This window comes from Schistocerca serialis, chromosome 2, assembly GCF_023864345.2.
Source record: "Schistocerca serialis cubense isolate TAMUIC-IGC-003099 chromosome 2, iqSchSeri2.2, whole genome shotgun sequence".
Lineage (NCBI taxonomy): Eukaryota > Metazoa > Arthropoda > Insecta > Orthoptera > Acrididae > Schistocerca > Schistocerca serialis.
Window position 1 is genome coordinate 623,719,432 of NC_064639.1, and position 24,635 is coordinate 623,744,066.

General features: G+C 37.1%; 1 protein-coding gene across 1 annotated transcript in view; it reads right to left on the reverse strand.

Annotated features, from left to right (window-relative positions):
• Window positions 1-24,635, reverse strand: part of LOC126457684 (alkyldihydroxyacetonephosphate synthase) — a 238,234-nt gene that overhangs the window by 87,128 nt on the left and 126,471 nt on the right. Inside the window, exon 3 of the mRNA XM_050094189.1 lies at window positions 6,166-6,302. Coding sequence (XP_049950146.1) covers window positions 6,166-6,302 — 137 coding nt within the window. The remainder of the gene's footprint in view (window positions 1-6,165; window positions 6,303-24,635) is intronic.

The following is a 24,635-nucleotide window of genomic DNA, read 5'->3' on the forward strand; positions in this document are numbered from 1 at the left end:
GTGCCCCTTTAGTGATTCAGCAGACATCAAGCCGATAATCAAGTTCTTCCCACACTCGGCGCAGCATGTCCCCATCAATGAGTTCGAAAGCATCGTTGATGTGAGCTCGCAGTTCTGGCACGTTTCTTGGTAGAGGAGGTTTAAACACTTCACCATTAAGAAAAAAATGTTGCTTCATCACTGAAAACAAGTTTCGCACTGAACGTATCCTCTTGCATGAGCTGTTGCAACCGCGCCGAAAATTCAAAGCGTTTGACTTTGTCATCGGGTGTCAGGGTTTGTAGCAATTGTAAACGGTAAGGCTTCTGCTTTAGCCTTTTCCGTAAGATTTTCCAAACCGTTGGCTGTGGTACGTTTAGCTCCCTGCTTGCTTTATTCGTCGACTTCCGCGGGCTACGCGTGAAACTTGCCCGCACGCATTCAACCGTTTCTTCGCTCACTGCAGGCCGACCCGTTGATTTCCCCTTACAGAGGCATCCAGAAGCTTTAAACTGCGCATACCATCGCCGAATGGAGTTAGCAGTTGGTGGATCTTTGTTGAACTTCGTCCTGAAGTGTCGTTGCACTGTTATGACTGACTGATGTGAGTGCATTTCAAGCACGACATAAGCTTTCTCTGCTCCTGTCGCCATTTTGTCTCACTGCACTCTCGAGCGCTTTGGCAGCAGAAACCTGAAGTGCGGCTTCAGCCGAACAAAACTTTATGAGTTTTTCTACGTATCTGTAGTGTGTCATGACCATATGTCAATGAATGGAGATACAGTGAATTTATGAAATCGCTTCAATCATTTGTAATAGCCCTGTACATTTGGACGTATCTGTATTGCGTTGATGTACTGGTGGATATTGTGTGGTATGACTCCTGTAGTTGATAGTATAATTGGTATAATGTCAACTTTATCCTGATGCCACATGTCCTTTACTTCCTCAGCCAGTTGGATGTATTTTTCAATTTTTTCTCCTCTTTTCTTCCGTATATTTGTGGTACTGGGTATGGATATTTCAATTAGCTGTGTTAATTTCTTCTTTTTATTGGTGAGTATGATGTCAGGTTTGTTATGTGATGTTGTTATATCTGTTATAATTGTTCTGTTCCTGTATAATTTGTATTCATCATTCACCAGTATATTTTGTGGTGCATACTTGTATGTGGGAACATGTTGTTTTATTAGTTTATGTTGTATGGCAAGTTGTTGATGTATTATTTTTCCTACATTGTCATGTCTTCTGGTGTATTCTGTATTTGCTAGTATTGTACAACCGCTTGTGATGTGATCTACTGTTTCTATTTGTTGTTTGCAATGTCTGCATTTATCTGTTGTGGTATTGGGATCTTTAATAATATGCTTGCTGTAATATCTGGTGTTTATTGTTTGACCCTGTATTGCAATCATTAATCCTTCTGTCTCACTGTACATATTGCCTTTTCTTAGCCATGTGTTGGATGCGTCTCGATAGATGTGTGGCTGTGTTAGATGATACGGGTGCTTGCCATGTTGTGTTTTCTTTTCCCAATTCACTTTCTTCGTATCTGTTGATGTTATGTGATCTAAAGGGTTGTACAAGTGGTTATGAAATTGCAGTGGTGTAACCGATGTATTTATATCAGTGATTGTTTTGTGTATTTTGCTAGTTTCTGCTCGTTCTATAAAGAATTTTCTTAAAATGTCTACCTGTCCATAATGTAGGTTTTTTATGTCGATAAATCCCCTTCCTCTTTCCTTTCTGCTTAATGTAAGTCTTTCTGTTTGTGAATGTATGTGATCTATTCTATATTTGTGGCATTGTGATCATGTAAGTGTATTGAGTGCTTCTACGTCTGTGTTACTCCATTTCACTACTCCAAATGAGTAGGTCAATATTGGTATAGCATCAGTATTTATAGCTATTGTCTTGTTTCTTGCTGTCAATTCTGTTTTCAGTATTTTTGTTAGTCTTTGTCTATATTTTTCTTTTAGTTCTTCTTTAATATTTGTATTATCTATTCCTATTTTTTGTCTGTATCCTAGATATTTATAGGTATCTGTTTTTTCCATTGCTTCTATGCAGTCGCTGTGGTTATCCAATATGTAATCTTCTTGTTTAGTGTGTTTTCCCTTGACTATGCTGTTTTTCTTACATTTGTCTGTTCCAAAAGCCATATTTCTATCATTGCTGAATACTTCTGTTATCTTTGGTAATTGGTTGAGTTGTTGATTTGTTGCTGCCAGTCGTTTTAGATCATCCATGTTTAGCAAATGTGTGATTTTGTGTTGGTATGTTCCAGTAATATTGTATCCATAATTTGTATTATTTAACATGTTGGATAGTGGGTTCAGACCAAGGCAGAACCAGAAAGGACTTAATGAGTCTCCTTGGTATATTCCACGCTTAATCTGTATTGGCTGTGATGTGATATTATTTGAATTTGTTTGGATATTAAGTGTGGTTTTCCAATTTTTCATTACTATGTTTAGGAACTGTATCAGTTTAGGATCCACGTTATATATTTGCAATATTTGTAGTAACCATGAGTGGGGTACACTATCAAAAGTTTTTTGGTAATCAATGTATGCGTAGTGTAGCGACCTTTCTTTAGTTGGCTGGCTCTGAGCACTATGGGACTTAACATCTCTGGTCATCAGTCCCCTAGAACTTAGAACTACTTAAACCTAACTAACCTAAGGACATCACACACATCCATGCCCGAGGCAGGATTCGAACCTGCGACCGTAGCAGTCGCGCGGTTCCGGACTGAGCGCTTGAACCGCTAGACCAACGCGGCCGGCCTTTCTTTAGTGTTAGCTTGATATGTCACCTCTGCATCTATTATCAGTTGCTCTTTACATCCTCGTGCTCCTTTACAACAGCATTTTTGTTCTTCATTTGTAATTTTGTTCTGTGTTGTATGTGTCATTAATTTCTGTGTAATGACTGAAGTAAATATTTTGTATATTGTTGGTAGGCATGTTATGGAGCAACATTTTGCTGGGTTTTCTGTGTCTGCTTGATCTTTAGGTTTCAGATAAGTTATTCCATGTGTAAGTGTATCAGGGACTGTGTATGGGTCTGCAATGTAACTGTTAAATAATTTAGTTAGATGGGAATGTGTTGAGGTGAACTTCTTTAGCCAGAATTTGCTATTTTATATTATCCAGGGGCTTTCCAATTTTGCGTAGGATTAATTGCTCGTGTGACTTCATGTTGCAAAATTATCACTTCAGGCATTTGTGGTATCATCTTGTATGTTTCTGTTTCTGCTTGTACCCACCATGCATGCCTGTTATATTGTACCGGGTTTGACCATATGTTGCTCCGGAAGTGTTCCATGTCTGTTATGTTTCGTGGATTTTCTATTTTAATGTGTGTGTTATCTTTTGTCTGGTAAAATTTCTTTTGGTTTGTGTTGAATGTTTGGCTTTGTTTCCTTTTATTTTCACTTTTTTTGTATCTTCTAAGTCGTTTGGCCAATGCTTGTAATTTCTGCTTCTTTTCATCTAATTGCTCTATCGCTTCTTGTTGTGAGATTTTATCTAACCTTTTTCGTTTTTTTCCTGATATTTCATTTCTTATAAATTGTGTTAGCTGTCCATGTCTTTTCTCAGTTTTTCTATTCTAATCTGTAGCCTGTATTGCCATGCTGGTTTTTTGGGTTTCTTCTGTGTGTTGGTTGGTTCTGATCTCTGCCTAGTGTGTATATTTAGTGTAGTGAGTGCTCCTATATAAACCAGTAGTTGTAACTCCTCCATAGTTGTATTTTCATTTATTTTGTTGTGTACGATTGTGTTGATAGTTGTTATTGTTGTTTCGACTTGTGGGTTATTTGGTGGTCTATGCAATAATGGTCTAATGCCTGTATTTGTGTCTTTGTATTCTATGTACGTCAGCTGAAATTTTTCTTCCATATCTAACATGTGTGTCACTTCGTGTTCTATTTGTGCTTGTTCTGCTGGCTCTCTTAAGATTTTGTTTTCCTCTGATTGTTTAATTGATGTGTGGTGTTCTTTGATTGTTTGCTGTGGGATGTTTGAGTCCATTACTGTATTTTCTTCTTCTTCTGATTGCACATTATTTTGTTCCAGTATTTGTTGTACTTGTTGTTTGATGTTTTTTAATTCTGACTGGGGTATCCTGTTATTTTTGATTATTACACGAATCTGATCAGCTAGTCGTTGTTCTGTTAAAAATTTTAATCCTGGGTATCTGGTAATAAATGCTGTGTATACTTGTGATCTGTATCCAGTTGTGTTGGTTCCTAAGTTTGTTGCTTGGTAATAACAGAACATGAGGTATCGGTTAACTTCAACTGACCATCTCATCCCCTGTCTTTGTTTTCCTTCTAGAGCGGTTGCAGGAAGCATATCCTGCAAAACACCTCTATTTGGATTTAAATCATTTTCCGTGTGGCTAGCAGCGTCGTTACCATTGAGGACGGGCATATGGTCCAAGTGTCGTCCCCGACCATGACAGAGCTTGTCCGAGGCTTCATTAGTTCTGTCCTGAACCAACTAATCAGACTAAAAGGGGGGTTAGTCCTATTAGTGGTTTGTTCTTTTACGACTGGCAGAACATTCCGGAGGCCTACTCTTTTCCCAGGCCTCCACGGGGTTTATTATTATTATTTCTTTATTGTCTCAGACGTTATGTCTGGTTAAAAATGGAAGGTGACGCAGACCTTGATCAAGCGTGACTTCCTTTTAACTGTACGGGATATGTTACATTGCATTTAGGAACTTTCGGGTAATTGAACATGTATCAATAATCACAGATTTCTGTAGTTGTATATGTAAGTTTGGATGTAGGTGTATTGCGTTGATGTACTGGTGGATATAGCATGGTATGACTCCTGTAGATGAAAGTATACTTGGTATAATGTCAACTTTATCCTGATGCCACATGTCCTTGACTTCCTCAGCCAGTTGGATGTATTTTTCAATTTTTTATCCTGTTTTCTTCTGTATATTTGCTGTATTGGGTATGGATATTTCAATTAGTTGTGTTAATTTCTTATTTTTATTGGTGAGTATGATGTCAGGTTTGTTATGTGGTGTTGTTTTATCTGTTATAATGGTTCTGTTCCAGTATAATTTGTATTCATCATTCTCCAGTACATTTTGTGGTGCACACTTGTATGTGGGAATGTGTTGTTTTATAAGTTTATGTTGTAAGGCAAGCTGTTGATGTATTATTTTTGCTACATTGTCATGTCTTCTGGTGTATTCTGTAGTTGCTAGTATTGTATATCCGCTTGTGATGTGATCTACTGTTTCTATTTGTTGTTTGCAAAGTCTGCATTTATCTGTTGTGGTATTGGGATCTTTAATAATATGCTTGCTGTAATATCTGGTGTTTATTGTTTGATCCTGTATTGCAATCATGAATCCTCCCGTCTCACTGTATATATTGCCTTTTCTTAGCCACGTGTTGGATGCGTCTTGATCGATGTGTGGCTGTGTTAGATGATACGGGTGCTTGCCATGTAGTGTTTTCATTTTCCAATTTATTTTCTTCGTATCTGTTGATGTTATGTGATCTAAAGGGTTGTACAAGTGGTTATGAAATTGCAGTGGTGTAGCCGATGTATTTATATGAGTGATTGCTTTGTGTATTTTGCTAGTTTCTGCTCGTTCTATAAAGAATTTTCTTAAATTGTCTACCTGTCCATAATGTAGGTTTTTTATGTCGATAAATCCCCTTCCTCCTTCCTTTCTGCTTAATGTGAATCTTTCTGTTGCTGAATGTATGTGATGTATTCTATATTTGTGGCATTGTGATCGTGTAAGTGTATTTAGTGCTTCTAGGTCTGTGTTACTCCATTTCACTACTCCAAATGAGTATGGCATAAGTATTTATAGCTTTTGTCTTGTTTCTCGCTGTCAATTCTGTTTTCAGTATTTTTGTTAGTCTTTGTCTATATTTTTCTTTCAGTTCTTCTTTAATTTTGTATTATCTATTCCTATTTTTTGTCTGTATCCTAGATATTTATAGGCATCTGTTTTTTCCATCGCTTCTACGCAGTCGCTGTGGTTATCTGATATGTAATCTTCTTGTTTAGTGTGTTTTCCCTTGACTATGCTATTTTTCTTACACTTGTCTGTTCCAAAAGCCATATTTATATCATTGCTGAATACTTCTGTTATCTTTAGTAATTGGTTTATTATTATTATTATTATTATTTAAACTAACCGTCATCCAAATGTGGCTGTGGATAGTCTTTGGCTCTTATTAAAGACTGTGATTCTTGTTTGAAATCAAGTTTTACATCCAGTACATCCTTTACCCATTCTGTGAAATATGGAAGGGGTACATCACCTATTGGATACCTGAAAAGAATGAAGAATGCTTATAGAGCACACAAATTGTCAACAACATTCATTTTAATTGGCTGTTATTACAGGAAATGATACATTAATTGACCAAGACACTGATAATTAATTACTATAAAGGAAACAAAATTAAACACAATTAAAAAAAAACACTGAGACTGACAAGATGTGAAAGATAAGATTTAGTTATTACATAGTCCACTATTTGTTTCAGTTATTTTCAACACACAGATGGACTCAGTGGAGGCATACACACTGAAACTCGACTTGCCATTATACATTCAGTCGAAGACTTCTCTTAATTTTCTTTCATAATTGCTGCTCAGTACTTACCATCAAGAGGTGAACTATTGATACAAACAATAGGCAAATATTAAAGTACACACTTTCTGGAACAAATAGTTCCCCACGGAGGTGATGAGGACAAGGTGGAGAAATTTAAAAAGAAAGGCTATGTCACTCAGATTAAAGGATGAGATGGACATTCTGGAGTCTGAGGACCCTGTCCTTTTTTAATTTTGCTCAACTTATCCTCCTGTCCTCTTCAATGACACAAGTAATAGTTCTGAAACTTAGGACTGTCTCGTGTATTTCTACATGTGCCTACTGTCCATACTGACACAGTAAAAGTAAGTACTGGCCCGTAGTTATGTCTCACAATTTTATAATTCTCTCATGAATTTTCCTTATGATTCAATTATTTCTCTTTCAGCTAACCATCACAGTGTTTCCAGATTACCACTTTAGGAGACTTTGGATGTAACACCACAGCATCATTGTTGACCAAATGGAAGTAACAGCAAGGAAGACAATTCAGATCGCCTGTTTTTATACACAACAGTTCACAGCATTTGCAGGGCTGGATGGACAGATACCTGAACAAAAATAACCACCTTCATATATTTGCCACTTATTGGGCTCTGAACTCACAGTAAACAATTTTGAGCTTAAGACGTGCTTTAGTAGTTGCAGCTTAGCTGCATTATGTATGCCAACTGGATTCAGGTGTACAGAGCACACTCGACACAGCACACTCCGAACATTTAGTATGTCAATAATCATCTGAATTCCACTGTGAATAGCATGGTCAGCAATGAAAAGAAAAGAATCAATCATACAAATACATGGCACAACAAAATGTTTGGCATATCGTCTCTATAGATCTTGGGTCAATGAAAGAATCAAAGTAGCAAGCCTTGTTGTCCAACAAGGCTTGCTACTTTCATACTCTGAAAGGTTTAAAGCAAGGGGAAACTAAAGACACTATTTTACCTAAGGGCATGTTGCTCTACTTGAGAGCTGCATCAAACCAGTCTTCGGACTGAAGGCCGCCGCCACCACCACCACCACCACCACCACCACCACCACCACCAACACCAACACAACAACAACAAAATAATGTTTTCTTAAGGGAAAAACACTACTGGTGTACAGAGTTGTTTGACATTTCACGCCAAGTTGCCATTGTTAAGACACGCTAGAGGAAACTCGCATTACATCAATTATTCCTAAAACCAGTGAATGACAAGTCACAAGTCCTTTTCCAATCAAACATGAATTCATAATTTTTAAACTACATGCTTCTATGGTCCTTTACAATCTTATGGAGAAATGAGCATGCATTTGTGACAGATGATTGCAAAGTGAGTCATAGACTTGTATTGCATTTTATTATTATTACTGTTATTATTATTATTTCTTTCTTTTCTCAGACGTTATGCCTGGTTAAAAACGGAAAGTGACGTGGACCTTGATCAAGCGTGACTTCCTTTTAACTGTACGATATATGTTACATTGCATTTAGCAACTTTCAGGTAACTGAACATGTATCAATAATTACAGATTTCTGTAGTTGTATATATGCGTTTGGATGTAGCTGTATTGCATTGATGTACTGGTGGATATTGTGTGGTATGACTCCTGTAGTTGACAGTATAATTGGTATAATGTCAACTTTATCCTGATGCCACATGAAATTTACTTCCTCAGCCAGTTGGATGTATTTTTCAATTTTTTCTCCTGTTTTCTTCTGTATATTGGTTGTATTGGGTATGGATATTTCGATTGGTTGTGTTATTTTCTTATTTTTATTGGTGAGTATGATGTCAGGTTTGTTATGTGGTGTTGCTTTATCTGTTATAATTGTTCTATTCCAGTATAATTTGTATTCATCATTCTCCAGTACATTTTGTGGTGCATACTTGTATGTGGGAACATGTTGTTTTATTAGTTTATGTTGTATGGCAAGTTGTTGATGTATTATTTTTGCTACACTGTCACGTCTTCTGGTGTATTCTGTATTTGCTAGTATTGTACATCTCCTTGTGATGTGATCTACTGTTTCTATTTGTTGTTTGCAAAGTCTGCATTTATCTGTTGTGGTATTGGGATCTTTAATAATATGCTTGCTGTTATATCTGGTGTTTATTGTTTGATCCTGTATTGCACTCAAGAACCCTTCCGTCTCACTGTATATATTGCCTTTTCTTAGCCATATGTTGGACGCGTCTCGATAGATGTGTGGCTGTGTTAGATGATACGGGTGCTTGCCATGTTGTGTTTTCTTTTCCCAATTCACTTTCTTCGTATCTGTTGATGTTATGTGATCTAAAGGGTTGTACAAGTGGTTATGAAATTGCAGTGGTGTAACCGATGTATTTATGTCAGTGATTGTTTTGTGTATTTTGCTAGTTTCTGCTCGTTCTATAAAGAATTTTCTTAAATTGTCTACCTGTCCATAATGTAGGTTTTTTATGTCGATAAATCCCCTTCCTCCTTCCTTTCTGCTTAATGTGAATCTTTCTGTTGCTGAATGTATCTGATGTATTCTATATTTGTGGCATTGTGATCATGTAAGTGTATTGAGTGCTTCTAGGTCTGTGTTACTCCATTTCACTACTCCAAATGAGTAGGTCAATATTGGTATAGCATAAGTATTTATAGCTTTTGTCTTGTTTCTTGCTGTCAATTCTGTTTTCAGTATTTTTATTAGTCTTTGTCTATATTTTTCTTTTAGTTCTTCTTTAATATTTGTATTATCTATTCCTATTTTTTGTCTGTATCATAGATATTTATAGGCATCTGTTTTTTTCCATCACTTCTATGCAGTCGCTGTGGTTATCCAATATGTAATAATCTTGTTTAGTGTGTTTTCCCGTGACTATGCTGTTTTTCTTACATTTGTCTGTTCCAAAAGCCATATTTCTATCATTGCTGAATACTTCTGTTATCTTTAGTATTTGGTTGATTTGTTGCTGCCAGTCGTTTTAGATCATCCATGTATAGCAAATGTGTGATTTTGTGTTGGTATGTTCCAGTAATATTGTATCCATAATTAGTATTATTTAACATGTTGGATAGTGGGTTCAGACCAAGGCAGAACCAGAAAGGACTTAATGAGTCTCCTTGGTATATTCCACGCTTAATCTGTATTGGCTGTGATGTGATATTCTTTGAATTTGTTTGGATATTAAGTGTGGTTTTCCAATTTTTCATTACTATGTTTAGGAACTGTATCAATTTAGGATCTACTTTGTATATTTCTAATATTTGTAGTAACCATGAGTGGGGTACACTATCAAAAGTTTTTTGGTAATCAATGTATGCGTAGTGTAGCGACCTTTCTTTAGTGTTAGCTTGATATGTCACCTCTGCATCTATTATCAGTTGCTCTTTACATCCTCGTGCTCCTTTACAACAGCATTTTTGTTCTTCATTTGTAATTTTGTTCTGTGTTGTATGTGTCATTAATTTCTGTGTAATGACTGAAGTAAATATTTTGTATATTGTTGGTAGGCATGTTATGGGGCAACATTTTGCTGGGTTTTCTGTGTCTGCTTGATCTTTAGGTTTCAGATAAGTTATTCCATGTGTAAGTGTATCAGGGAATGTGTATGGGTCTGCAATGTAACTGTTAAATAATTTAGTTAGATGGGAATGTGTTGAGGTGAACTTCTTTAGCCAGAATTTGCTATTTTATATTATCCAGGGGCTTTCCAATTGTGAGTGAAATTAATTGCTTGGGTGGCTTCATGTTGCCAAATTATCAGTTCAGGCATCTGTGGTATCATCTTGTATGTGTCTGTTTCTGCTTGTATCCACCGTGCATGCCTGTTATGTTGTAGCGGGTTTGACCATATGTTGCCTCTGAAGTGTTCCCTGTCTGTTATGTTTGGTGGATTGTGTATTTTAATGTGTGTGTTATCTATTGTCTGGTAAAATCAGTAGTTTAACTCTTCCATAGTTGTATTTTCATTTATTTTGTTGTGTATGATTGTTTTGATAGTAGTTGTTGTTGTTGTTGTTTCGACTTGTGGGTTATTTGGTGGTCTATGCAAGAATGGTATAATGTCTGTATTTGAGTCTTTGTATTCTATGTATGTCAGCTGAAATTTTTCTCCCATATCTAATATGTGTGTCACTTGGTGTTCTATTTGTGCTTGTTCTGCTGGCTCTCTTAAGATTTTGTTTTTCTCTGATTGTTTAATTGATGTGTGGTGTTCTTTGTTTATTTGCTGTGGGATGTTTGAGTCCATTACTGAATTTTCTTCTTCTGATTGCACATTATTTTGTTCCAGTATTTGTTGTTTGATGTTTTCTAATTCTGACTGGGGTATCCTGTTATTTTTTATTATTACACAGATCTGATCAGCTAGTCATTGTTCTATTAAAAATTTTAATTCTGGGTATCTGGTAATAAAAGTTGTGTATACTGATGATCTGTATCCAGTTGTGTTGGTTCCTAAGTTTGTTGCTTGGTAATAACAGAACATGAGGTGTCGGTTAACTTCATCTGACCATTTCATCCTCTGTCTTTGTTTTCCTTCTAGAGTGGTTGCAGGAAGCATATCCTGCAAAACACCTCTATTTGGATTTAAATCATTTTCCGTGTGGCTACCAGTGTCGTTACCATTGTGGATGGGCATAGGGTCCAAGTGTCGTCCCCGACCATGACAGCACATATCCGAGGCTTCATTAGTTCTGTCCTGAACCAACTAATCAGACTAAAAGGGGGGTTAGCCCTATTAGTGGTTTGTTTTTTTCGTCGCCTTTTACGACTGGCAGGACATACTGGAGGCCTATTCTTTTCCCGGGCCTCCACGGGTTTTATTATTATTATTATTAATATTATTGATCCACTTTATCATTTTTGTTCATAGATACAAACTGATATCGGACATTTCAGTTGCTATGAGGTGAGATAATATGATTTAATGTAATGATTATAAACTATATTTAATGACACTTTTTTAATTCAAAATGTGGTTAAATTGCACAAAAATGTACATACATGGATAACTATCTTATACTCTTCTCAAGGACTTTTAATAAATATCCTAGTAAAAAAGCAAAGGGATATTTCCTATTCTTACATCATTAAGTTGATGAGCAGTTACATCGTGAGCTTTTTTGTACAAACAGCACAAATTTACACTACATTATCACACTCTTTTTATGGATTTTTGACAATCTAGTTTTAAACAAAGCAAAAGGATGTTCACAGTTTTTGTAAACTCTTCATTACCATAGTTTACAACTTTACCTTTTGTATAAAATACATAAATTTGAAAATTAAAGTGTATTTACAATTTATACAACAACCTTTAATATTGATTATGTTACACACTGAAAGATTCTGGAGCAGGGTGTGTACGTGGAAAAAGAAAAAAATTCTCGGATTTCCCATTTAAAAATACATTTTCTCCTAGGTGAAAACGTACTTTTTCCCTGTTAACTGACAGTACATTCTCTCTTGGAACTGTATAACTTATCCATCCTTTGAATGGTTATTGTTTTGTACACAGGTGTAGAATTTCCCGGCGCTTTAGAAAACGAAACACAAGGGGAAAAAAAAGATCTTTGATGTGCAGTAAACATGTACGATGCATATTTTCGTATTACGTAAGTATAAATTTGAATTCCACCAAACAGCGCATGTTACTTTCCGAAGCATTGAAATAGAGATTGCGGTGCGCTTTTGTAAGCCAGTCATAGTTCATGTCACGAGATTTTCATCAGCCGATGTTACCAGGTATTCAGAGCTTATGACACGTGATGAAGTCAGCCAATAGCAACATCACTGTTAAGTAGCGCGAACACACGAACAGAAAAAGTTAATGGTTTAAATTAATATACATAGTGTTGTTACAAGAAAAGTAAAGCTTTCACTTATAATATTGGTCTATAAGATTAATATGCTGGAAGAGAAACTAAGCTTTTACATATAATGTTGGTCGTCTATGCGCGTATTACAATTTAAGATATGTCACACAAATATGCCATTAAAATTTTTAACGCCGACATAAATGTCTGTTCTTCTGGGCTCGAAATTCATCTAAATGGCTCGTCATCAATGAGTTTATTTTTAAATGAGAGTCAAACGCTCTTTGATTTAAGTAATTCATCGTACATTTTCGTAAGTAGTTCAACTTGCGTAAAAGGAAATTTTCTTTGATAGTAACGCATTTCAAACCACCATTCGGAATATTTTCCTGCGACCTGTTAGAAATAGGTTCATTTCTGCAGTTGCCAGACAGCGCCAGGTGACAGGCGTCACCGCGCTTCCGCAGCTACGATGTCATAGAGAGCCGCATGTTCGTACATATAAAATATTAAAAGATCTTACGTTAGATCATAAAAGAAACAAGACATTCGAACCTGCGGCTGCTTACACAGCCAGCAGCCATATTTCTGTAGCCAGAAGCGGGAGAAGGAACTACTCAACTGCGCATGCGCATGATTCCGCATGTTAACTGCTAAAACGAATATAATGTAAAAAGTTGTGACGTCACCCTCACCCTCATCGGAGGCAATTTGTTGTTACGAATCATTACATATTCTTCCTAAAGCCTTTGACAAATTTTGCTGTTGGCAGACGCTTGTACGAGCACTTTATTTTGTTGTTGTATATGGCACCTTTACTTTGCAGTTTGTTATATTTTCGTTTTTACACTCGTTTATGTTTTATTGTTGAAGTATTATTCTGCAGTAGCGGGATACAGTAATATTCTTTGTTAGAGTATCGGTTCTTACCAGTCAAAATTACAAAAATCTGACTGAAAACAATGACAAATTCCCGGAATTCTAAAATATTCCCGGATCTCCCGGTTGTCCCGGGCCGTATACACCTTGTGGAGCTACTCATCCAGATGCCACAAGCATCTAGCTTCACTAGCTGTTATGCAGTTTAGGATAGTACATATTCGTCAACATTGTAAAACAGTTTATTCAAACAGATACTTTTTCGAGCCAGTTTAAAATTTCTTAAATTTTTTGTGTTTTAAGGTATTGTGTTAACTTGTATAGTTTTTCCCTGCTAGTACAGGTGCCTCTTGACATTCACTATGCAACTCCATTTTCTGTTGTGTATTACATTTATGAACGGCTTAATTTTTATACCTAATTGGTCTTCTGTGTCCATTATTTTCTTAATGAAACATATAACAAACAAGGTATGGCAGAATTTGCAAGTTCTTAAACTGTGGCTCGCATGAGCTTCTAGTAACATTTCCTACTGTACTTATAATTCTTTTTTGAACAATAAAGCAACTTCTGCTGGCACATGAGCTGCCCCAAAAAGTGATATCACACCTCAACTTAAGATTCCACCTGTACATAACGTATACGTTTTAAAACGTATTCTGTCATGCAGTTAGTAAGAATTTTTATACCGTAACTGTTGGTACTTAATTTTTTTACTGATGAAGCTTGCATGCTTGCCCCACTTTTGCATTTCTTGATTTCATATTCAAGCAAATTTAGCACTGTTTACAGTTTCTAATTGTTTGCCAGATAACATTAAAGCAGAGCTTAAAGGGTGTATACTTTGAATAGTACGTCAATAATGGTTAAGGCTGTTCTGGATAACCAGTTAGAGACATGTGACATACCCAGTTGTTCTATTGTTTTCTCTCTTATCATAATGTTGTTGACATCTGAAAATTTTATACAAGTTTGGCATAGTGTTGCTGACTAAGTCATTAGTAAATAGCAGGAACAAGACTGGACCTTGGGGCTTAACATATTTAACATTTAGCTTCTCCGATTGGTACATATGCATCTCAATTCCCTTTTGATAGTAAAGTTCCACTATTTGTTGTCTGTTCTGCATGTATCCATTTGTGTCCCAGTTTCCTAATGCTTTTTTGTTCCAGTTTTCAGAGCAGCAGTATATGGTTTATAATATCAAGAGTTTTCGTGAGGCCCCAAAATAGAGACATACTATTGGTCTACTGAGGTCAGAACTACTTCTAAAAAAATTGAAGGTGCAGTTTCTATCGACCTACATTTCCGGGAACAATGCTGTGATTTTTGAGAAAGTTATTTTGTTTTATAAAATAGGCCAGTCTTTTACAAACTATTTTAGAGAAACCAGAGAGCACAAAGATTTTCTGTAATCTTTTACCTTTATGCTTTGTACCATTTTCAAACAACGGCCTCACTTTCGCTATTGTCAATTTTCAGGAAGGATCCCAGTAGCCAGTGAAGAATTACAAGTATTCAGAAAGAGCTTTATTATTTTGTCTTCACATTTCTTAAAAGAAGCCAATGGTTACCACCATTTTCAGTACATCAAGTTACAGAGTCTGCTCTACATGTATTTCTTTCTAAATGACAGGAACACTGAACACTTGATGCTCTTACAGCTTCCTAGCTTCAACAATATCCCCGATACCCACCATGTGGCTGGTGCACGTGATACCCACAGTGCCACAAACTGATCTGTTGGACATCTGGCAAGCAGTACCTCAGGGTCAACGAAATTGGCCCATGGGCAAGGTTTTGAGCTCTGACCAGTGCTGTAGTTTTGATGGACAAAATTAATTAGCACATTTATGAAAACATTTCAGATAATAACATAGCTCTTGCAGTCTGACAACAGTTTCGGACTCTACCCTCTACAATATCAACATTATAATGTCCTCGTGTATAACAGGAGGACAGGTTCAAAATAATTCAGAAGCTTCTGGTCTGACCTACTCAAAGCCATAGAGCATCCATCACCTTTGGATTGGACAAGAGTTTAAATTTCCAGAATATCTATAAACGAGTGTCAGAAGTAAAAGTTTTTACTTCTAAAGAGGGACTAAAGAAGCTTTACTCACGTGCAAGACATAAGCAGATAGTAAAGTTGCTCCATTTCTGAGGTAATTGCCATCGCTATTTTCATTACATTTAAAATACAAATGTTTTCTTAATTTGTCATGTTTCCACAAACTGTGAAACTAGAGACAAAGGCCAATGGTTTATCATTAATTTGAAACATTTTCGCACATCAGTTAACAGTAGTTACTAAAACAAACAAAAAAAGCGCTATATTGTCGCTGTTGAGGGTGTTGCCGTCGACACCATTTAACATATAGTTCTCGATAAAGAATTTTATCAAAATTTTCTTTGTTTTACGGTCTCCAGCGCCTATGTTGGTCCTGCTTGTTTTCTGGTTAAGAGCTGTCCACCTTCTACTACATTTCGTCTCGTTCTCACCTCTTTGAATGTAACAACGAAATTCCTCGGCACACCCACTCACATATGTTGTCCACTATCCCGTAAGCGGATCCTTTTTATCTGTTATGCAGCAGTGCCAGTTCGCATTGCTGGCTGTTCAGAAGACGAGTGTCAATTGCAAAATAGTAAACCCGTTTAGCTAATCGGCCTGGCAGTCTTCCACTTGGATGCCAATTAGGTGACTTGGGTGTCCCTAACATGCTCCATTAATCCTGCCATTGAAAGTTGATACAGTTTAATGTGAAATACTAATCACGTTCACGTTCCTCCCATCACTGGGAGATGAACATTAGGCAATCGGTGTTATGGGCAGACCGAAATATTGTGTGTCCAACCGGCATTCGACCTCGCGATCTTTCAGATCTCTGGCACACGCTTCACAACTAAACCACCAGGTCCCATTAGCTTTCCGTTTCCTCACTGTCCATCCCTGAAAGACTCAACCAAAAAGCAGAAGAGATGGTCTTGGAATCGATAGAGCACGCAGTAAATAACTGATCCGGAAGTGTAAAAATGAAAAAAAATTGGAGTTTAAAATCTCTTAGGTGATCTGATAGTTAGAAAATGAGTCTTAATCGCATCTCAGTTGCTGAGGACTGAGGTGGGAATCGCCCGTAGTCGACGGAAGCATTTTCCCATCTACTGAAAACAGTGGAACTTAATGAACTCTTCGTTAAGATAAACAGCTCCAAAAGAAGAAAATGTCATTTTAACATTTAAATCTACCTTATGTGTAATGAAGCTGGATCCACCTCTCCTTTTTGGCGAATTCGTTGATCACCAGGTCATAAAACTCAGGTTCAGCCCTCAGCTGCTGCAGGTTGCTCTTTCCCATTATAGAACTAAGTTAGTAAGCCGATCTCGAGTTTGTGAAATATGTAAATAGACTGAAGCTTCTCACAATTGCGACAATGGTTGCAGGAATAGTCTAAGTAAGTTCACAAGTTTCATAATTCCACATTACGCTGTTTGGAATACTTTTGACCAGTGGCGGCTATTCCTCCATAAGCCGAGATGGCGCGTGTCAGTAAGGATGTAGTTCGTTCAGCTCCGCTAAAAAGTAGAATTTTATTAAACATTAAGTGTGTGAAATGCAAGAAAATTGTGCGAAACGGCATCCTTTGTGGTAAATGTGATCTGTGGAACCATTTTAAATGTGCCAACGTCGACGAACAGAGCCTGCCCGAAGATAATACTGAGTGGTTCTGTCCTCCATGCTTCAACGACCCTAGCCTGGACAATGTTGCAACAAAAGACTACGATTCATCTGATGCTATTCTTCAGCAATTGAAAGAAGAAAACGAATTACTGTGTGAAGAAATTAGACGACTCAAAGAATGCTGTGAGCAGAGCGACGAAGAACTATGTGAAAGGTTGGTAGGAGGTTTCATAAATCTCATGGTTTTCATCTAAACAGGTTAGGTAAAGGATTTGTCTCAGATGTTATTGTAGACATAGTAGAAAAAATTTGTCTGAATCAAGCTAAGTATCATAATGCAATAGCCTTGGAATACAATGTTAACCACCCTGTACACTCTGATGATACTTTTTTAGTCTAACCAAGCACATTGATTCAGTTGTGAATAGCAATATCAGTGCTGATTCTAATTCCTCACAAATTAACCACAGTCTCACAATTTGCTGCCTCAATGTGCAAGGGCTGAGTAGTAAATCCCTGATATTGAAAGAATTTGCCTTAGAAAATCAGTTTGATGTGATTTGTGTTAATGAGCATTGGTGTAAATATGATGAGATTTGCTTTATTCAATTTGATGACTTTAAACTAATTAGTAACTTCTGCAGGGATAAGTGTATACACGGTGGTACTGCAGTCTACGTTAAAAACTCTTTGCTGTGTTGTAGTAGCAAGCTAGATGTGAGTTCTCTGTGTAAGGAATTCGATTTTGAGGTATCAGGAATATGTATAAATGACAAAGTTAGTAGTTTTATCTCTGTACAGATCCCCAGATGGTGATCCCTCTTTGTTTGTTGAAAAATTGGAGGAATTATTAGAATTTTTTAATGGTAACAAGTGGAAAAACTATGAGATACTAATTTGGGGGGGGGGGGGGGGGGTAAATGCTGTCACAGAAGATAAACCCAGTGTATGAGAATTTAAAAATTTACTTAGGCCATTTAACTTTGTCTGCCACAATACCAAACCAACCAGAGGCTTGGCCTGTCTTGATAACATCCTAACAAACTACTTAAGATCACTTTTTTCATGTGGTGTAGCCAACTTTCCCTTTTCTGATCATGATGGTGTATTTCTCACTTTTGAAAATTCTTTTGTAACTCACAATACATCTCATAAGTCCAAATTAGTTGTAACAAGACCTGTAGATGACACAAAATTGTTTAATTTTAGATCCCAGCTTAGTTCCTTCAATGGGTTTGGTATGTTTGCTAAAATAGAACATTTGTCAGCTGATTGTGTTTTTGAGAAATTTTTTTCAATATTCAATACTTTGTTTGAAATGACTATTCCGCAAAGAAAATGTAAAATTAAAGTGACCACCAGTGAATCTAAAATAAAGAGTGGTTTACTCCAGAATTAGCCAATTTAAAGAATAAAGTTATATTGTTTTTCGATCTAAATAAAAAAATTAATACTCAGCAATCCAAATTTTTCTTTACAGAAGCTAAGAAAAAATATAAAGCAGCTATTATTGAAGCAAAAAACCACATAATACTGTAAGTATCGAGGCATCAAAAAATAAATGTAAAAAAGCTTGGAATATATGAGGGTTGTTTTTTAAGTAAGGGCCGTTTTTATTTTTAAAAATAGATACAAATACTTTTGTAAAAAAACTTTTATTTTCTGATTCTACACACTTTTAACTATTTTTCTACATAGTTGCCTTGTTTATTTAAGCACTTGTCATACTGTAGAACTAAGTTTTTAATTCCCTCTTCAAAGAATTCGGCCGCCTGCTCCGACAGCCAAGAGTTGAAGGCCGCTTTCACTTCATTGTCGTCATTGAAGTGCTGCCCGCCAAGATGGTGTTTCAGGTACCGGAAAAGGTGAAAATCGCTAGGAGCAAGGTCGGGGATGTATGGTGCATGGTCCAAAACTTCCCAGACAAAAGAATCAATCAAATCCCGAGTCTTTTGAGAAGTGTTAGGCCTAGCCTTATTGTGCAGGAGCAAAACGCCTTTTGTCAACATGCCGCGCCTTTTGTTTTGAATTGCTCTGCGGAGTTTCTTTAGAGTTGCAGAGTAGGCATCTGAGTTGATTGTCGTTCATCGTGGCACAAAGTCCACTAGCAAAACACCGTGCCGGTCCCAGAACACAGTTGCCATAATCTTGCACTTTGACAGGGTCTGTTTGGCTTTGACCTTGACGGGTGAGGTTGTGTGTCGCCATTCCATCGATTGTCGCTTGCTTTCGGGAGTGATATGGGATACCCATGTTTCATCTCCAGTGACAATTTGACTCAACATGTCACCCCCTTCTACCTCATAACGAACCAAAAAGTCCAATGAAGTGGCAAATCTCTTCCCTTTGTGGTCCTCTGTGACGAGTCTGGGTACCCACCGAGAACACAGTTTCTTAAAGTTTAGGTTTTCAGACACAATTTTGTACAAAACCGATCTTGAAACTTGTGGAAATTCCAAAGAAAGAGTGTAAATTGTGAATCTTCTGTCCTCACGAATCTTTGTTTCGACTGCAGCCACCAAATCATCAGTGATCACAGAGGGCCGCCCCGAGCGTTCTTCGTCATGGACGTTTTGACGGCCATTTTTAAACTCTCTAACCCATTGACGCACTTTACCTTCACTCATTGCATTCAAGCCATAAACTTCTGTTAACTGACGATGAATTTCTGCAGCTGATAGGCTTCTCGCGGTCAAAAAACGTATCACTGACCGTATCTCACACGCGGCGGGCGACTCAATAATCGTAAACATTATAAAGTAGCACAGCGATGAGTACACGTCAGCTACAGAGCTGCAACTTGCATCAGTGGCGCGGTGGCTTGTTGCGGCGTCCGCGCGAACTACGGGACTATACGCGCAAACGGCCCTTACTTAAAAAACAACCCTCGTAATAAACTCAGTCGCCAAAAATAACAAACCAAAAGAGGTAGCTGCCTCAGCAAATGATTTTAATAATTTCTGTATACAGTCAGTTAGGGATATTCAGAAAAATATCATTAAACCCGCGGAAACAGCTGCTCAAATAATGGAAAATTGTAATTTGGGGTTTAGGCATGACAGACATAATTTTGTGTTCTCTGAAGTGACGCAGCAGGAGGGTTTAAATATTGTAAATAAGTTTAAGTCTTCGAGCAGTGCCGATATATATGGCATGTCCTGTAAGATATTGAAAAATAAGTGTCTGACACAGGGAATTTTCCCCAATGTACTGAAGTTATGTAGAGTTGTTCCTGTGTATAAGAATGGAGATGGAAAATGTCCATCTAGTTACTGCCCCATATCCCTCACTCCCGTTTTTTTCTAAAGTATTAGAAACTGTTATGTATAACCAAATGTGTAACTTTCTAGATAATAATTCTATTATTTCCAATGAGCACTGTGGTATTAGGAAAAATAGATCGACCACTCATGCTATTGATTCGCTCGTTAAAAATGTTCTCCAGGTATTCGAAGATAAGGAATTTGCTCTGGTCACCTTTTGTGATCTGAGTAAAGAATTTGATTGTGTGAACCTGAAGTTACTTCTGCATAAATTAGAGATTTTAGGTTTTCAAAACAGTGGCTTGGGTATTCTTAGGTCTTTTTTGGAGCGCCGTACACAGATTGTTTGTATTAATGAAGATAGATCCAATGTAGCCGATGTCCTGTGTGGTGTGCCTCAGGGCTCGGTGCTTGGCCCACTGATTTTTCTGATTAATGATTTACCATCTAATGTAAGTTCCCATTCAATCTTATATGCTGACAATACAACCTTTATCAACAATGACCCTGACATTGCATTGTTAAAAAATATAACAGAAAATACCATCAGTGAAGCGTCAAAATGGTTCAGAGCAAACGGTTTTTTATTAAATGAAAATAAAACACAGTTCATGTTTTTCAGCTTAGGAGATACCTTATTTCTGAATGTTTCAAATAATGTTAAATTTCTTGGTATATATTTTGATAGTAAACTTAATTGGAATTACCATATTAACTATGTATCTGCTAGGCTTTCTAGAGTAATCTATTCGTTGAGAAGGTTGAAAGGTTGTGTATCAGATCAGTATATTAGATCAGCATATTTTGCCTTCTTTCAGAGCATCATTTCTTATGGTTAACTATTATGGGGAAACTGCAGCCATGTACATGATATTCTTCCACTGCAAAAAAAGTTGTAAGAATTATTACTGATTCTGGTAGACTAGACTCCTGCAAGCCATTGTTTGTGAAACGAAGTTATGACTGCTGTTTATATATATATATATATATATATATATATATATATATATATATATATATATATATATATATATACTGTTGTTCTACATACCATGAACAATTTACCAAACCAGCAATTAAGAGAAAATATACATTCGTATAATACGAGAAACAGGAATCACATTGATGTACCTTTTCAACGTTTAACTAAGTTTTTAAAAAGCTATCATGTAATAGGTTCCAAATGTTGCAATAAATTTTGTAAATTCGATTGTCCTATTGAAAAGATTAAGCCAAAATTGTATGAGTGGCTGGTTGAGCATCCTTTTTATTCCCTTGATGAATTTCTTGATTGCTGTCAAAAACAAATAATATTATAAACTTTGGCTGCTCCCAATATACTATATTAATTATTTCCATTAGCAGTTCTAGTTACCTATTTGTTAGTAGCTAGTAATAAGCATTAATCTGTTTTTCTCTTCAGGGCAGTTATTATGATCTGATGTAATATTTCTTTGTATATAATATGTTTTCCTGTCTTGGTATTCTGTATTCTGACTTTTTCCTGTATTTTGTACTGGTACATTCTGATTGATTTGGTTGTATTACCTCACTTTATATATTGTATCTCCTGTCTATTGACTATTTATAAAACTATTGTAATATTGTACTTTTAACTCCTGCATATAATTTTGTTTATATTTTGTAATTTGACGTTGTCTATTGCTTCTGTAAGCTTAACGACAATAAAGAATTATTACTATCATCATCACCACCACCACCACCACCACCACCTTGAGCACTCCAGGGCTGTGATGACGTGAACAGTTGCAGTATTAACGAATCATGAATGCCACGCCTGTGGTAGTAGCTTTGTTCTTTCGTTGTGAATCACACTGTTTCAAAGTGCCACCTAGTGGCTAACGTATGTAATAGTTTCCTGTTGAAAATGAATGGCGTAAACAGTATTTTAAATATTGGTAGTCAACCTCTTACTTTGTTGTAACTGAAAAGGTTAGGACCATGAAGACCTGGTTTAAACATTGTACAAACTCAAAATGCGTGCAAACGTAATTTTGGCTGTGCAGATGTGAAATAAGAAATGCTTTCTTCTGTTACGTGTTCCTGATACTGAATGTTATAGAATGTGCTTGAAATACAGATGGAGTAACGGACATCAAACATTTAGCTGACAAAGTTAAAAAAAACATAAATTGAGTGAACTACACATAAACAGTGCCGTCGATTTTGCTATGCTTGGGAAAGTTGATATGAGATGTCACCTAGATACGGATTACACAATGAGGATTAAGAAAATTAATCAGGATGTAAGAATCGTTACATAGACCATATCAAGTTCCGCGGGAATTTTGAACTTGCACTAGGCGGACATGACGAAACAGATACTTCAGAGAATCCCGGTAATTTTCGGGGTTTGATCAATCTGATGGCAGATCTGGATTCCACGTTGAAAGTTGGTCGGTTGTTTTGGGGGGGAAGAGACCAAACAGCGAAGTCATCGGTCTCATCGGATTAGGGAAGGACGGGGAAGGAAGTCGGCCGTGCCCTTTCAAAGGAACCATCCCGGTATTTGCCTGGACCGATTTATGGAAATCACGGAAAACCTAAATCAGAATGGCCATACGCGGGATTGAACCGTCGTCCTCCCGAATGCGAGTCCAGTGTGCTAGCCACTGCGCCACCTCGCTCGGTCACGTTGAAGGAACGTGTTGAAAAGACCAATAATCGTGTATTTTTGGTGCTTTCCAAAACAATTCAGAACGAGCATAAAATTTTTTATTTTGATATCAGAGCACAAAGTTGTGTCAGATGAGCGTTTGAATTACGTTGCTTGGTAGTATACTAAATGCTGTATTTACCCCTTTCAAGAAACGTTCTGAAGAGAGAAAATGTTGCACGCGATTGTTTGGACAGATGAGCCGTCCCTCTTAATCTTCCACTGGTAGCCACTGCATTTGACTTAATAAACCTCGACAAATCACCAATATTTATGTCACATTTCTCCTGAAATTGCCGTACATAACCACCAGCTGTGACCTTCAGCGAAAAATATAAAAACACGGATCCTGTGCAGTCTTTTCGTAATTTTAAAACAAATTCCGAGGAACACTGTTTGTATAAAGTGTCTACATCTACATCGATACTCTGCAGATCACTTTTAAGTGCCTGGCAGAGGGTTCATCGAACCACTTTCACAATTCCATCTCGTACAGCGCGCGGACAGAACAAACACCCACATCTTTCCGTACGAGCTCTGATTTCCATTATTTTATCATGATGATCGTTTATCCCTATGAAGGACGACGTCAAAAAAATATTGTCGCATTCGGAAGAGAAAGATGGTGATTGGAATTTCGTGAGAAGATTCCTCCGCAACGAAACACGCCTTTGTTATAATGATGTCCATCCAAAATCATCTATCATTTCAGTGACATTCTCTCCTCTATTTCGCGATAATACAAAACGTGTTGCCCTTCTTTAGAACTTTTTCGATGTACTACGTCACCCCTATCTGGTAAGGATCCCACACCGCGCAGCAGCATTCTAAAAGAGGACGAACAAGCGTAGTGTAGTCACTCTCCTTAGTAGCTCTGTTACATTTTCTAATGTCCTGCCAATAAAACGCAGTCTTTGGTTAGCCTTCCCCACAACATTTTCTAAGTGTTCCTTCCAATTTAAATTGTTCGTAATTGTAATTCCTTGGTACTTGGGTGAATTTATGGCCTTTAGCTTTGAATGATTTATCGTGTAACCGAGGTTTAATGGATTCCTTTTAGTACTCATGTGGATAACGTCACAGTTTTCATTATTTAGGGTCAATTGACAGTTTTCACACCATACAGATATCTTTTCTAAATCGTTTTACAATTTTTTGATCTTCTTATGACTTTACTAGTCGATAAACAACAGCGTCATCTGCAAACAGCCTAAGACGGCTGCTCAAATTGTCTCCCAAATCGTTTATATACATAAGGAACAGCAAAGGGCCTGTAACACTACCTCGGGGAACGCCAAAAATCACTTCTATTCTACTCTATGACTTTCTGTCAATTACTACGAATTGTGACCCCTCTGACAGGAAATCACGAATCCAGTCACATAACTGAGACGATCGTCCAGAGGCACGCAACTTCACTACAAGCTGCTTGTGTGGTTCACTGTCAAAAGCCTTCCGAAATTCAAGAGATACGGAATCACTTTGAGACCCTTTGTCAATAGCACTCAACGCTTCATGCGAGTAAAGAACTAGTTGTGTTTAACAAGAACGATGTTTTCTAAATCCGTGGTGACTGTGTGTCAATAGACCGTTTCCATCGAGGTAATTCGAACACAATATATGTTCCAAAATCCTGCTGCGTATCGACGTTAATGATATGGGCCTGTAATTCAGTGGATTACTCCTACTACCTTTCTTGGATATTGGTTTGACCTGTGCAACTTTCC